Source organism: Desmodus rotundus, chromosome 12 (assembly GCF_022682495.2).
Source record: "Desmodus rotundus isolate HL8 chromosome 12, HLdesRot8A.1, whole genome shotgun sequence".
In the NCBI taxonomy this organism is placed as follows: domain Eukaryota; kingdom Metazoa; phylum Chordata; class Mammalia; order Chiroptera; family Phyllostomidae; genus Desmodus; species Desmodus rotundus.
The window spans coordinates 90,697,442-90,711,780 of record NC_071398.1 but is presented as its reverse complement, the minus strand read 5'-3'; the positions used below and the strand labels follow the sequence as shown (position 1 = coordinate 90,711,780).

At 46.5% G+C, this 14,339-nt stretch overlaps 3 protein-coding genes across 13 annotated transcripts in view; 1 reads left to right on the top strand and 2 right to left on the bottom strand.

Annotated features, from left to right (window-relative positions):
* Positions 1 to 14,339, top strand: part of RGSL1 (regulator of G protein signaling like 1) — a 90,565-nt gene that overhangs the window by 6,069 nt on the left and 70,157 nt on the right. For all 11 annotated transcript variants that reach the window (XR_008425847.1, XR_008425846.1, XR_008425845.1 and 8 more), the window contains exon 3: positions 5,459 to 5,590. Coding sequence is in view for 7 of the 11 variants with exons in the window: in XM_053916100.1 (XP_053772075.1) it covers positions 5,459 to 5,590 (132 nt within the window). In the remaining 4 variants the exon portion in view is untranslated. The remainder of the gene's footprint in view (positions 1 to 5,458; positions 5,591 to 14,339) is intronic.
* LOC112296825 (transmembrane epididymal protein 1-like) lies at positions 792 to 1,815 on the bottom strand. The gene has a single exon (XM_024551586.3). It carries the CDS (start codon positions 1,701 to 1,703, stop codon positions 792 to 794), a length of 912 nt encoding a protein of 303 aa, XP_024407354.2. The 5' UTR covers positions 1,704 to 1,815.
* Positions 12,198 to 13,188, bottom strand: LOC112297963 (transmembrane epididymal protein 1-like). The gene has a single exon (XM_024552883.3). It carries the CDS (start codon positions 13,107 to 13,109, stop codon positions 12,198 to 12,200), a length of 912 nt encoding a protein of 303 aa, XP_024408651.2. The 5' UTR covers positions 13,110 to 13,188.

The following is a 14,339-nucleotide window of genomic DNA, read 5'->3' as shown; positions in this document are numbered from 1 at the left end:
GATGCAAGAGAATGAAATTTGCCAAGACTCCTGGGGAGGATCTAGTAAATTACATGTGTCAAGGGGACGATGGTGAAATAGGTAAGCTTTGGCTGCAATAGGAGTACCAAAGTATGAAGTTGGGGAGAGACAGAACATTTGGATTATATAAAAATTGCAGTTTTACTATATTAAAGCATTAGTAAGTCTCACTTTATTCATTTGAATTTGAAATTAAGCCAATCCTAAAACATTTGGGGGGGGGGGGCAACAGACCGCAGTTTCAACCTGTATGAAACAATCACCAATTCTGTCTGTGCCACTTCCACGTGATGATGCCCCTTTGGTGAGCAAACAGAAGTACCTGCCCTTCTTTATCAGGATGACGCTTGAATGATTCCGTTTTGAATGGTAAGAAATCATTATTCCCTCAGGTAAAAGGTAATCGCTTGTGCCTGGGGAAGGAGCTGGTAGACGGCATGGCTGCTGGACTCTGCTCTGCCCGTGAAAGGCCCCCCTTGTGTTGCATTCTCTCACCCCATGCCTCTTCCTGCACATTTCTCTATTCCCCAGGTCCTCTTCCCCCCACCACTCCAGTCCCGTCAACATCCCTTTCTCAGACCCCTCTCTCCTCATCCCCTCAGTGATTAGAGGTTCAGGGACAGGACGTGTACCAGCAGATGGAAACCAGCTGTTCTCCTTCATGGCCATTCCCTTCACTGGGGACCAAAGAGATTTCAGTGCACATGTCTGAGAGAACCCACAAGGAGGAAGGTGGGGTGGGCAGTGTGCTGGGCATCCTGGGCCCTGTGTCAGGGTGAGCTGTCTGGGAGGAGCCGAGCCTGAGCCTGGTCATCGTGTTCTGAGTGCTCCACTTCTGGCAGCAGAGTGTAGACGGGTCCTCCAGTGCTCGTGTAGTATGGCGCTTCCTTGGGCCTGGTCAGCTTCGAGCTGGGACTGCAACAACGGTGCCAAAGGGAAGAGATGCCACAGATTCCCAACAGGCACACAGCGTTGATCATCATGTGCCAGCAGAAGAAGGTGGTGACAAACATGATGTCACTGATGTCATCATCCTGCCATGGATAGCCAGTGACTGGTCTGTACAGAATGAAGCCGGCCTGCACCAGCCAGGAGCCCATCATCAGAAACAGAAAGGTCTCGATCAGTGAGAGGAGAAATGCATTGGGAGCCCACAGCTCCACAGTCAGCACCAGCATCAGCAGGAAGACCACCAAGATGAGCAGGCAATGCACCTGCAGCTCCACCCCTGTTGAATCTTGAACATGTGACGCCAACAGCATCAGGAGCACATAGAAGGCCAACACCAGGGCACCTCTTTCTAGGAACACACACCTCCGAGGCAGCAGGTTCTTGCTCGTGACATCTACACAGCCACTGAGGCTGAGGAGGAAGAACATGGTGAGGTGCTGCCACTGTTTGGGGAACATAAATCTCGGTGGCAGTTCTCTGTTCATCAGGGTCAGCCCGCCTTTAGTGCAGTTGATCTCATAAGCTATCAAGATGGAGCCAGTCACCATCTTTAACAAGCCTCTGTAGGATATTTCCCACAGCCTGGCCCATCTTCCCTTACTCCTGGGAGGACAGGAAGAATTCAGGAGAGAGTCACTGAGAAGCACAGCTTTCGAGACTACTATTGCCTGATACAGTCCATACAAAAATAGAAACAGCCCGGGGTACACGTGTCCAATAAAGGTTCCCATTGAACTACAGACCTGCCTAAGGAAGGAGAGGAGAGCAAGTCAGCTCGTCCACACCCCCTGGGGCCACTCCAAGGTCTGGGCTTTGGAAAGACTTGCCTTCCACCAACTTTTATCATCTCACCCCACCCACTGCACCCCCACAGAGAGGAAATGTTTCTCAAATCAAGCCTACACCTTTGGTGATGTAAAGCCTCATTGTTCTGTTCCATTCTAGCGCATTGGGAACTGGCTTCTGCCAAAGAAGAAAGTTAATGAACATGCTTTTAGGGGCTCCCCTCTGTGGCCCTAGAGGTGCTTCTGGTCGCACTTGTCCCTTTTTCCCATGGCTTCTGTCCCCTTGTGCTGCCCAGCACTCGGAGCAGGAGGAGAGAGGACCATGGGGTGGGGATAGGGGTTGCTGTGATATCCAGAGGAAGCCTGGGCACTCACACACCCTTGAGTACCCTTCAGTACCCCTCAGACATAACGTGGGTCCAATTGTCAGGTTTTTCTGTCCTGATGCACACATTTATAAACATTTGGATGTATAACTACATAATATATACTTTCTCGTCTACCTGGCTTTTCTCTTATAAACACATTCTTGAAAATGTCCAAGAAAGCTCCCTTCATCTCTTCCCCTTACCTCTTCACATCCGTGCTCCACCTGCTGCCCTCACTTCAACATCTCTACAGGAGCAAAAAGACTACATCTTGATATGATTTGGGGGACAGTGTTAGTTTTGCAGTGCATAAACCTAAGCTTGAGCCCTGTTTCCCAGAATTCCCTTCCCTGTATGGTTCTAGGTTGAGCTGGCTAAAATAGAAGTTCACCTGAGAATCTGAAGGTGAGACAGAGGCAGCACCCTAAGCACACTCTGAAGGTATAGGCGCCAGGTACTACTGCAGCCTGTGCTTTCTGCTACTGGTCTGCTGGCTCACCACCTAGGCACAGCCAGCAGCCAGGCAGGCCTTTAGCTCTTAATGTGAAGGGCACCAGCTTTTTCTGCAGGTCTCCTGCCACTGAAGTATGAGGTGGTGAGGGGCAGACACAGGCTCCATTTTGTCCTCATGGGTTTTGGTGTATCCTTGCTCTTCCCTACTTGCATGTCATATACTACTTCCTGATTTCTGCCACACTGACCTGAAGTGACCACAGGCCCACCATACTGCAGACAGGCAACAGCCGTCCACAGACTTCTTCACTACAAACGTGTAAACGTGTAAGGTCTAATCACCACAGGACATCCATATTCCATGTCACTGTGCTCCCACGATGCAGCCCTAACTGATGCAAAGGGTTAAGATACGATCCTTAAAATGCAGATACTGTTGAGAGGAGTGGCTCCAGTGAGCTGGTGTTGGCCATTTGTAGTTTAATGTGAATCAGCCCATCAGCTTCGTTTCTCTGTTACTAGTGTCTGATGTACCTTCGGAGACAGAGTTGTAGATACTGGGTGACAGCCAGATGAGGAAAGGGCAGAGGATGGTGGAAAACGAAGTTCAGGGAACGTGAGGCATGACCTGAGCCCACAAATGGTTCTGGATGTATTACAGGAGGTACATGCAATAGGAGTTTCTCTGGTGCTGAGGAGAGAGCAAGTTCATCACTCAACGTGAACTGTGCCAACATCACAGTCACCGGCGAAATCATCCATCTCACAGTACAAGCAACGCCGTGGAGCAGAGAGGTGGCACCTGTAGGCTGGCAGCGCCCCTGGTGGAGAGGAGGAGAATTCACACCCAGATAACACAGTACTGCCTCTGAGCATATTCCTTCTCTTGCTTGTCTGCTTAATTCCAGACAAATGAAGTCTCTCTCTGCCATTGGGGATGGCAGTAATTCAGATTACCTCTTGCTATTGAGAGATTTGGTGGGGCTGGGGATTTGAGTGTGAGGGCAAGTAGAAAAAACAAAGTGTAAGGTTGCTTTCTGAAGGAATTTGCTATATTTTAAATTTTAATTTCAGGTGTTTTTATTCAATGCATAGTCATTGTAGAAAACCTAGACAAAATATCTAAACAAAAAGGAGAACATTTAACATTGTCTCTAATCCCATAGCCTGGAGGTGACCACTGTCACCCCTGAGAGGTAGAAACAGTTTCTGAAGGCAGCATGAGGGAGTGGAAAATGCATTGACCGGAGGTCAGAGATGTGGATTCTAAACCCAGTTCTCCCTTGACTCGCTGAACGTCATACCCCTTATCAGAAAAAAATTGAATGTTAAACTTGCTATTACAGTGAACACAAAAGGGCACAGATACTGTTGTACCTAAGTGAATATCTTTCTTTCCTGTCTGTTTTTCCCTTTTGGTGACTTTTCAAAACATGTGGAGAGCTCAGTGCTTAGAGAAAGGAGAGTCAAAGTGGCAGATTTCGTGCGTCAGGGAGGGGAGAGCCACAGGGATTCTCTCTGGTTCTCAGATTTGCTCTGGGGGAAGCATAGGGCCTGTTGCTCCTCCAGGTATCAGTGGGGCTGGGCCAGAGAACGTGTGGTCTGCAGGCCTCATGAGCGGCTGCATTTGGCCACTCTTAATTTTGCCTCTCATACTTTGAGGCTGTGGTCCAAGGAAAGTGGGGGCAGCAGACTTTATACCAGCTCCCACACTCATCTCCCCAGTTGTTCCTGGCAGCCAGGAGCTGGTTGCCAGTGGCCAGAGGAGGAGAGAGAACAGCGGCACTGACCCAACAGCAATGCGAGGCTGGACGTGGCACAGATGAGGACAAGGAGCCCTGCTCAGGCCCCGACCTTGGCCAGACACCAATGCTCCATGTTGTTCATTGAAACATGAACATCCTGATCTTGACTTTGAAGATAGGTATCACACATCACACATCCCAACCAGACACTGCCCACAGGTAGCCGAGAAGGGAGCCAAAGGGGGTGAATGATTAGCAGAGCTGGCAGACACTCTGAGTCTGTGGGCACCGAGTGCCTGGGGAGCTGTCTCACCAGGAAAACTCAGCTGCGGCACAGGGGCCCATGGAGGCCCTTCCTGGTCTGGCTGCTCCATGGCCAGGCTCCCCTCAGACCCGCCTCCCCCACCTGCCAGCCCACATGCTTGAGGGTCCCCAGGCCCAGCCACTGCCTCTTGTCTGGCTTGATACTCCAGAGAGAGCAAGAAGGTCGTCAGGAGTTTAGGAAACATGAACTTAGTAGATTCTGTGAATTCTGAGTGCAGCAGGACATAAGAATAGTGTATGACCTAGTTCCAATTCTCAGAGAGCTTACAGTTTTGTTAAAGGCACAAACCACCACACCCACTCAAACATATAGCACAGACATGGAAAACTATTTCGACTGCCTCTCTTCTGTAGTAATCAAATGTCATGCGTAATTTCAAATCTTCTAGCAGCAACAGTAGAAAAGCATAAAAAGGTGAGATATGTTTTAATGAGGTAGTACATTTAACCCAATTAAAAAAATGTTATTATGAAGATTATAAATGAAATATCTTATATTCCTTATTTCACACTAAGTCTTCACGCTCCAGCGTACATTTTGTAGTGTGAGCACACCTCACTCCAGACGAACCTAGTTACCAGTGCTGCACAGCTACGTGTGGTCAGCAGCTGCCATATTGGATCGTGCCAATAGAGACAGTGTAGAATGACATGTTGGGCGAATGTCAAAGTCTTAGTGCAAAGAAGAGGTCATGGAGGACACAGAAGTTTGGTCAGAAATGGCATCTGGAGAGCCACATGATAACCTCATTGGTTGGGGACTTGACTATGGCGCTAACACCACCTTTTAATTTACCTCCTTTCTGTGCAGGGAGGCCATCGTTAGAAAATGATTGCAACTCACCTTGCAGCAAGGCAGAGACGCATCGTAGGAGGAGAGAAGGCTGGCAGCGGGGGGCTGGAGCTGAACCACACAGAGCGTGTTCCTGGAAATCGGCCCAAGGTCAGACCCAGCACGTAACCCTGTGCCAAACTTTAATCTTATTTCGAGTGAGGGCTTCTAAGCCTTGGGTTTGTCACTGATGTACCAGAACAAAGCTCACGAGAGATGGAAAAAGATCTTCTGATTTCTTAGCTTGAAGGGACATACATATTTTCCTGGCACACCAGCTCATAATTTTCCTCTTTGAAATTTTCTATACTGTGAGCTTTATACTTCACTGCATAAGCATGATGTAGGTTTCACTGTTTATATAATTGATTTCAAGTACTTTTCAACAGCCACATTTCAACGGCTGCAAATTTTTTCTTCTGGAAACCTTTGGCAAGGTGGAAGCGCATACTCTGTTATACCTATTTCTTCCCGTCTGACTGGGCTGAGGACAGAACTCAGGGACCCTCAGTCTGTTTTCCCATAGTTCTTTTCTCTTCCAAACCAGAATATGCATCCCAAAATTAGGAGTTAGGCTTTGTTCCCTCTTGTTTAGGGTGCTTAATTCTGCAAGTTGGGAATCCCCATTGTGAATTTCAAAATTCCCTGTGGGAGGTACTGCTATCTGACCACTGAATATTCTCACTCCCTTCCGACAATATAGAAGGTTGCTAAGAAGTTCCTGCCCAGCCAGAGACCACATTGCCCAGCTTCTCAGCAAGTCTGGGCCAGTTGAACGTGTGTGGAAGTGACGTACACCACGTCAGGCGGTGGGCCATAGCAACCTCCCTCCTATTCCTCACCCTGGCTAAAAACAGAGGACTGTAAGGCCTGGAGAAGAACAAAGTCACAGGATGGGAGGAGTCTGGCTTCTGAAAGTCCAAGCAAAAAGCTGCCTACTGCCTGGGAATACTGGCATTTGGCTTTAGGAGTGTGATAGAAATACCCTTCCATTGTGTTAAGCCAATATGATTTAAGGCTTTATCTGTTTTTTAATCAGTTAGTTAATATACATTGTCGACCAAGCCTCCAAGAGCTCCACAAAAGCTCGTAAATTAAATTCCTGGCTATGAATTTTGATGTGGCAAACATCCAAAGGGTTACATTGATTATTCCCACCCAACCTCCTCCTCTGCCTTCAGTAGCTCAAAGTCTAGAATTCTCCTGCACTCTGTCCCAGCCACTGTTTCGGGGGTCCAGGAAACTAAATTCACAAAGGCTGCCTTATGATTATAGACATAGAGCATAAGAACTTAATGGGCCTGGAGCTTCTCATGCCCATTTTGTGACAAGACCACACATCTTAATGAACTAGTGTTTCTCATCCCTGACCGGTGCTGGATAAACTTTCACCCAAAACTAATAAGACCTGTATTAGTTTACTGTTGCCGTGGAACAAATTAACATGAATGTAAGACCTTAAGCAACACAAATGTATTATCTCATGGTTTCTGTGGGTCAGGAATCCAGTGTGGGTTGGCTTAGCCCTCTGCTCAGAATCTCAGCAAGCTGAAATCAAGGTTTCAGGGGCTCTGATTCCCATCTGAGGCTCAGGATCCTATTGTAAGCTCCCTGATTGCTGGCAAAAACCAGCTCCTTACAGTTCCAGGACTGTTTGTTTGTTGCCTGTGAGTCAAGAACTGCTCTCAGCAACAAGAGGTTGCCCACAGTTCCTGGCTATGTGCCCCCTAATAGGAAGTTCATGACCTGGCTGTTTGCTTTCCTCCAGGCCAACAAAGGTGCCTTTCCCTGGGGGTTCACCTTCTTGCAAAGACCTTACCTGACTAGGTCAGACCCATCCAGGGCAATCTCCCTTTTCACTGATTCAAACGCAACTGATTCATAACTAATCATGGGAGTGACATTCCATTATATTTGCTGGTCCCACTCACACTCAAGAGGAGGGGCTTATACAGTGCGTACACCAGGTGCAGGAATCTTGGGGACCATGTTAGAATTCTGTTTACCACAACATCTAATCTTCTTTTCATTCATTACTGTACATCACAATATAATTGTGTACGCCTTTGTATTGTTCTCATTATTGTATTGCCAACCTCTGCACAGTACCTGGAAAATAATAGCTATTTAGGATTTTTGGATGAATGAAGGAATGAATGAATTGTCTGGTCATCTTGATTGAATTTGGAAGATCCCTTTAATTTATTACCCTCCTGTTTATGAAATTAATCTCCTTCACTCTATGTTCACTTTTGGGGAAACTCAGTTGTAAAAGTTCTTCTCTTGTCGTTGTTCCAAATATCTGGGGGTGAATTCTGTTTAAAGGTCTGGCTTCCTTGCAATTAATTACCCTACTCATGTTTCAGAGAGGGTCCAGTAGCAAATAGATGGCAGCCCAAACTGGGATCATCAAGGAGGGCATAAAAAGGCACCTCTTATTTAAGTAGGGTGTAAGGAGGCCACAAGGGATAGTTGAGTAATATTTGGAGCTGTTACTGCCTCTAGGCCCCAAGGGACATAGGACAGAACTTCCCGGTATCGGCAGGGACAGTGTCATGGGTTGAGTGGTGGCCTCTAAAAACATATCTCCAAGTCTTAACCCTGGAACCTATGAATGTGACCTTATTTGGCCTGAGGGTCTTTGCAGATATAATCAAGATCTCAAGATGAAATCATTTGGATTTAAGGTGAGCTCTAAATCCGAGGACATGTGACTTTATGAGAGAAAGGCAGAGAGAGATTGGAGACCCAGAGGCACACAGAGGAGAAGACCATGCCTAAAGATGGAGGCAGAGATTGGGGGATGCATCTACAAGCCAAGGGAAGCTGAGGATGGCCAGCAATTATCCAAAGCTAGGAGGGAGACATGCGACAGATTCTACCTGAGACTTTTTTTTAAATCCCCACTTCAGGATATATTTTCTGATTTTAGAAAGAGCAGAAGGAAGAGAGAGAGAGAAATATCGATGTGAGAGAGAAACATCGATTAGTTGCCTCCCTGTACCTGCCCTGACTGGGGATCAAACCTGCAACCTTTCGGTGTATGGGACAGTGTTCCAACCACCTGAGCCCCGCAGCCAGGGCTACCTGAGAGCTTTTATAAAGAACAAGCACTATCTTCCATAACTCTGAGAGAAAAAATTTCCATTTTTTAAGCCACCAAGTTTGGAAGCTACTACTGATGGTGTCGTGGTTTTGGGGTACTGCCAGCCTGAGGTGACCCCAGAGACAGGAGCTAAGAGAATAAAACCCCTAATTTCACTCTCTTCTCCATTCCCCTGCTGGGGCTCTTCAATGGCTTAGCATTGCCTGAAGCCAGAGGATAAGGGGGCTCAACGATGTGCTGCAGACCAGGGTGGTCCCCTGGGAGAGGGAACAGGGTGGATGGGAAAGATGGATTAGGGGGACAAACTAAGAATATATACAGCATGTCTGTTTTTAGGCTACCAGTAGGGCAACTGTAAGTCCCCATTTGTCTGGAGCAGTTTAGTTTTTACTTCTTGTCCAGGTGCAAGAATTAGTATTGCTAAATTTAGGTTTGAATGCTAAATTATTATATGGTCACATTAGGTATAGGTTAAAATCCACCTGCATCATTATTCAAATGGAGATCCTGGTATGGGCAGGGGGTATGTTAAGTGAAACAAGTCACCACACTCGTCAACATGCCTTCTCTCCTGGTTGCCCTATGGTCCTAACCGTTCTTGACAGGTGTCAGGAGAAAATTTAGGACCTCATGAAATTCACAAGAACACACCTGCCTCCACACCTGGATCAGGTATGCCCTGTGTTCTGCATTTAGCTGTTCTCACTTCCTCTTAGAGATCTTCTCATGTCAGGACACACAGATCTCCCCTGTGCCTGTTAGCTCCTGAATAGTGCTTCATAATTCATTTCACCATTCCCCTATTGGCACACACTTATCATTTGAAGTTCTCTATGGAAACTGTGCTTCAGTGACCATTCTTGTACCTGCTCTTTGTGTACATGTATGAGTATTTCTAAAAAAGAAACTGTATTAGAGTTCTTAGCTACAGACAGCAAGAGTCCATTCAGGCTAGTTGAAAGGAAAGAAATTTATTAAAATAAATTGGTTAGTTCACAGAATCGTTGAGAGGGCTAGAGAAGGAGATTCCAGTTTAACTCTGAAGGACCAATGCCCAGAATTGCTGCACTGTCGAAATGGGCATAGATTGCTGCTTCTGGCACTCACCCCAGAACTGGTTTATGGGGCAAACCAGCGGGGTGATGGAAAACAGAGGCTGCCGTTATTGCCAGTACCCCTGCTACAGACCAGAAACCCCGGGCAGGGGTCCTTTCTTTGCATGGCTCACTTCTGAGTCCAAGTCTTAAGTAGGTGTGTCTAATCGGGAACATGCCTGGACCCCAGCTAGCTCCAAGGGAGGCCAGAGATTAAAAACAAAAATCTACCAGGAAGGTAGGCCTGACAATATGGAGACTGATCAAAATGTTGGGAGGCTGTTTCAAAGAGGTCATTAGCCTCAGGTGACAGATGTCCACTGCAGGTGGCATGAAGTGAATTGTTTGTCTGAAGGATATATGCATTTAAATTGTGGCACAGTCTGCCAAACTGACTTCAAGAAAACGTAGATCAGTTTACATTGCCACCCGCAGTGTATGATAATTCCCTTTCCCTATGTCTTCTCTGGCGATGGATAATATCATTTACTTAATGTTTTTGACACTTTTTGACAACCTGACAGTGAAAAAACACCCTACATTACTCTTTTTTTTTTTTAAGAATTTTTTAAAAGATTTTATTTATTTATTTTTAGAGAGGGGAAGAGAGGGAGAAAGAGAGGGAGAGAAACATCAATATGTGGTTGCCTCTCGCATGCCCCCTCCTAGGGACCTGGCCTGCAACCCAGGCATGTGCCCTGACTGGGGATCGAATCAGCGACCCTTTGGTTCGCAGGCAGGCACTCAGTCCACTGAGCCACACCAGCCAGGGCAAGATCCTATATCACTTAATCCTGCTTTTTCCAAAATTGGTTGGGTTAGCATATATGTGTATGTTTATTAGCCATTTCTTACTTTTCTGAGACATAGCCATTTAAATCTTCTGCCCATTTTTTCTGTTAAGCTGAATTTTGTCAATGTTAGAACATATTTATATATTCTGGGTACTGATTGTTTTTGTCTGTTAAATGTCTTGAAAATATTCTTCACAGGGTTCCTTTTCTTTCATTTCTTTTTCTTGTGTCTTTTAGTCATGGGAAAGCTCTTTTCAGGATTTTTTTCTTGCTCAAGAAAGTTTTTCATGTCTTTTATTGTAAAATACCTTTCTTTAAAACATTTTGATAGTCTATGTTTAACTTTTCAACCCATCTATGATTCTTTCCTTGTATGTTGTCTGAGGTGGGAACTAAGGGTTTTCTCCCCCTAAATGAGAGCCAGTTATTCCTCACACTAATCGAGGAGCCCGTTCTTAACATATATATGTAATTCTCACACTATATATTCTATTTCTGGAGTGTCTATTACATTACACTATGTTGATTTATAGACCATTGTTACTTGCTCGCTCCAATACCACAGCTTTAATTATTTGATATTTAGAGTGTATGATGAAAGCTGCTAAAGCAATTTACTCCTTATGTGTAGAGGACAATATTGTATTCCTGTGGAACATGCAGAGCAAATGAGGTGACTGGGATATGACAAATTCTCTGATCTTAACCAAACTACCCTTCGGGGGTAAGGCAGAATATCCCTGGGAGAGACACTGTGAGAAGCGGGATGAAGAATGTATCAGCAGCATGGGAAAGATAGGACAGATTTAGATGAGTTGCTGAAGAGTTCCAGATCAAAAGGGCGTATGAGAATTTTCTGGAGAAAGGATTCTCGGAGGCAGCAGTATAAGGAGATTTAATGCCAGATATAAAATTACACTGTGTAGTTAGTATGTGGCTGGGGATGGCTTTTCCCAAAGTGTGCAGTGTGCTTTGGCGAAGGCACACATGTAGGACAGGCTAAGTTAGAATCCAGTGGATTGCTGGTGGGGCTGGTAGGAGGTAATCGAGTAGCCAGGCCTTGCTTTGGCTGGATTAGAAGTCAAGAATAAGAACTGTGGTAGCATTTAATGGAAATTTGGTTTATGGGGATTTGAAAAACTCTGATATGAAAGTATGAATTCCCACTTTATGTGCAAAATTTGAAACAATGCTAATCTACCAAAATTAAATATATATATGAGATTCTTATTTCTTCAGCCCGGTGGGGGAAGTGAATTATACCCTATCTGTTTTCACAAGGTGAATCACTTTAGTTGGCAAACAGAAACACCTACCATCGCAGTTCTGATTTGTGAGAAAGAAGTCTTTATTCCTCAAGTAAAAGCCTGGAGAAGCAGCTGGTAGATGGCATGACTGCTGGACTCTGCTCTGCCCGTGAAAGGCCCCCCTTGTGTTGCATTCTCTCACCACATGCCTCTTCCTGCACATTTCTCTATTCCCCAGGTCCTCTTCCCCCCACCACTCCAGTCCCGTCAGCATCCCTTTCTCAGCCCCCTCTCTCCTCATCCCCTCAGTGATTAGAGGTTCAGGGACAGGACGTGTACCAGCAGATGGAGACCAGCTGTTCTCCTTCATGGCCGTTCCCTTCACTGGGGACCAAAGAGATTTCAGTGCACATGTCTGAGAGAACCCACAAGGAGGAAGGTGGGGTGGGCAGTGTGCTGGGCATCCTGGGCCCTGTGTCAGGGTGAGCTGTCTGGGAGGAGCCGAGCCTGAGCCTGGTCATCGTGTTCTGAGTGCTCCCCTTCTGGCAGCAGAGTGTAGACGGGTCCTCCAGTGCTCGTGCAGTATGGCGCTTCTTTGGGCCTGGTCAGCTTCAAGCTGGGACTGCAAAAATGGTGCCAAAGGGAAGAGATGCCATAGATTCCCAACAGGCACACAGCGTTGATCATCATGTGCCAGCAGAAGAAGGTGGTGACAAACATGATGTCACTGATGTCATCATCCTGCCATGGATAGCCAGTGACTGGTCTGTACAGAATGAAGCCGGCCTGCACCAGCCAGGAGCCCATCATCAGAAACAGAAAGGTCTCGATCAGTGAGAGGAGAAATGCATTGGGAGCCCACAGCTCCACAGTCAGCACCAGCATCAGCAGGAAGACCACCAAGATGAGCAGGCAATGCACCTGCAGCTCCACCCCTGTTGAATCTTTAACGTGTGACACAAACAGCATCAGGAGCACGTGGAAGGTCAGCACCAGGGCACCTCTTTCTAGGAGCACACACCTCCGAGGCAGCAGGTTCTTGCTCGTAACATCTGCACAGCCACTGAGGCTGAGGAGGATGAACATGGTGAGGTGCTGCCACTCTTTGGGGTACATAAATCTTGGCGGCAGTTCTCTGCTCATCAATACCATCCCATCATCAAGACAGAAGACCACGTACACTGTTAAGAGGGAGCCAGTCACTATCTTCACCCAACCTCCATAGGCTATTTCCCACAGCCTGGCCCGTCTTCCCTTAGTCCTGGGAGGACAGGAAGAATTCAGGAGAGAGTCACCGACTATCCTGGCCTTAAAGACCACTGTTGCCTGATGCAGTCCATAAGAGAAAAGATAGAGCCCTGGGTATATATGACCACTGAACTTTCCCATGAAATTACAGATCTGTCTGATTTTGGAGTGAAAAACAGAGCTTAGCACCTCTCTGTCCTCCTCTGTTTTGAGGATGCCCTCGAGGTTTGGACTGTTAAATAAAGAGCTAATGTCTGCCTACTTTTATCATCTCTCTCTGCCCACTGCTCCAGACAGAATGGAAAGTGCTGGACAGGAGCCTATACTTTTGGCAAGGAGAGTCTCATTGCTACATTCCATTCTAGTACACTGAGAACTAACTGACTTCTGCCAAAGAAGGAAGATGGATGTTTCCTAGTATGCACCTGTGAGGATATGTGTTCCCATGAGCTCTGCATCTGGGCCTCTGAGATGTTGCTGGTCACAGTTGTCCCTCCCATGTCTGCCCGGCCCCAGTGCATGGAGGAGCAGTGGAGAGGTGCATGAACAGGGAGATTATCTGGATAAAGCTGGGGTTACTCACAAATATTTACACATATGTTAAGATTCCTCACTCGTATCTTTGTTCGTATATTGGAAGCAAAGATATTCTTCCTGAACACAAAAGTTTATAAATATTTGGGGGTGAACTCATATATACACATACTGAGCACCTGCCTGGCCTCTTTATTTTTCTGTAACAGGCAGATTTGGGGAACCACCCAGAAAGCCCCTCACCTGCCCCCAACTCTCTCTCCACTGGACAATAGGTGAACCCGAAAAGCCACCTTTGAGATCAATTTTGGGACGTTAAAGTGTAGTTTCTTGGTAAAATGCAGAGATGTTGAGACAAGTAGATTTAGTAAGCTACTTATAGTTAATGTGCATTAGCTCATCGGCTTTATTTTCTCTTTAATTACATTTGCTGTTGTAGAAAGTGTCCTAAGCACTAGATGAGAACCAGCTGCCTCTGAGGGACTGTACCTAAGGCAAGAGTTTCCATTTAGAGGTGATGGTAGAAAACAAGGTACAGGGAATGTGAGGCATGCCCTGGGCGCACAAATGGTTCTGGGTGTATTGCAGGAGGTACACGCAATAGGAGTTTCTCTGGGCATGGTAATTGTGCTAAGAGGAGAGGAAGTTCATCACTCAACGTGAACCATATGGACATCACAGTCTTCACCATAATCATCTGTCCTCACTGTATTAAGCCATGCTGTGGGGCAGAGAGGCAGCGCCACCCACATGCTAAGAGTGCCCCCAGTGGGGAGGAGGAGAATTTACACCCAGGTCACAGCCTCTGAGCCCTCAGTCTCATCCACATATCTCCTT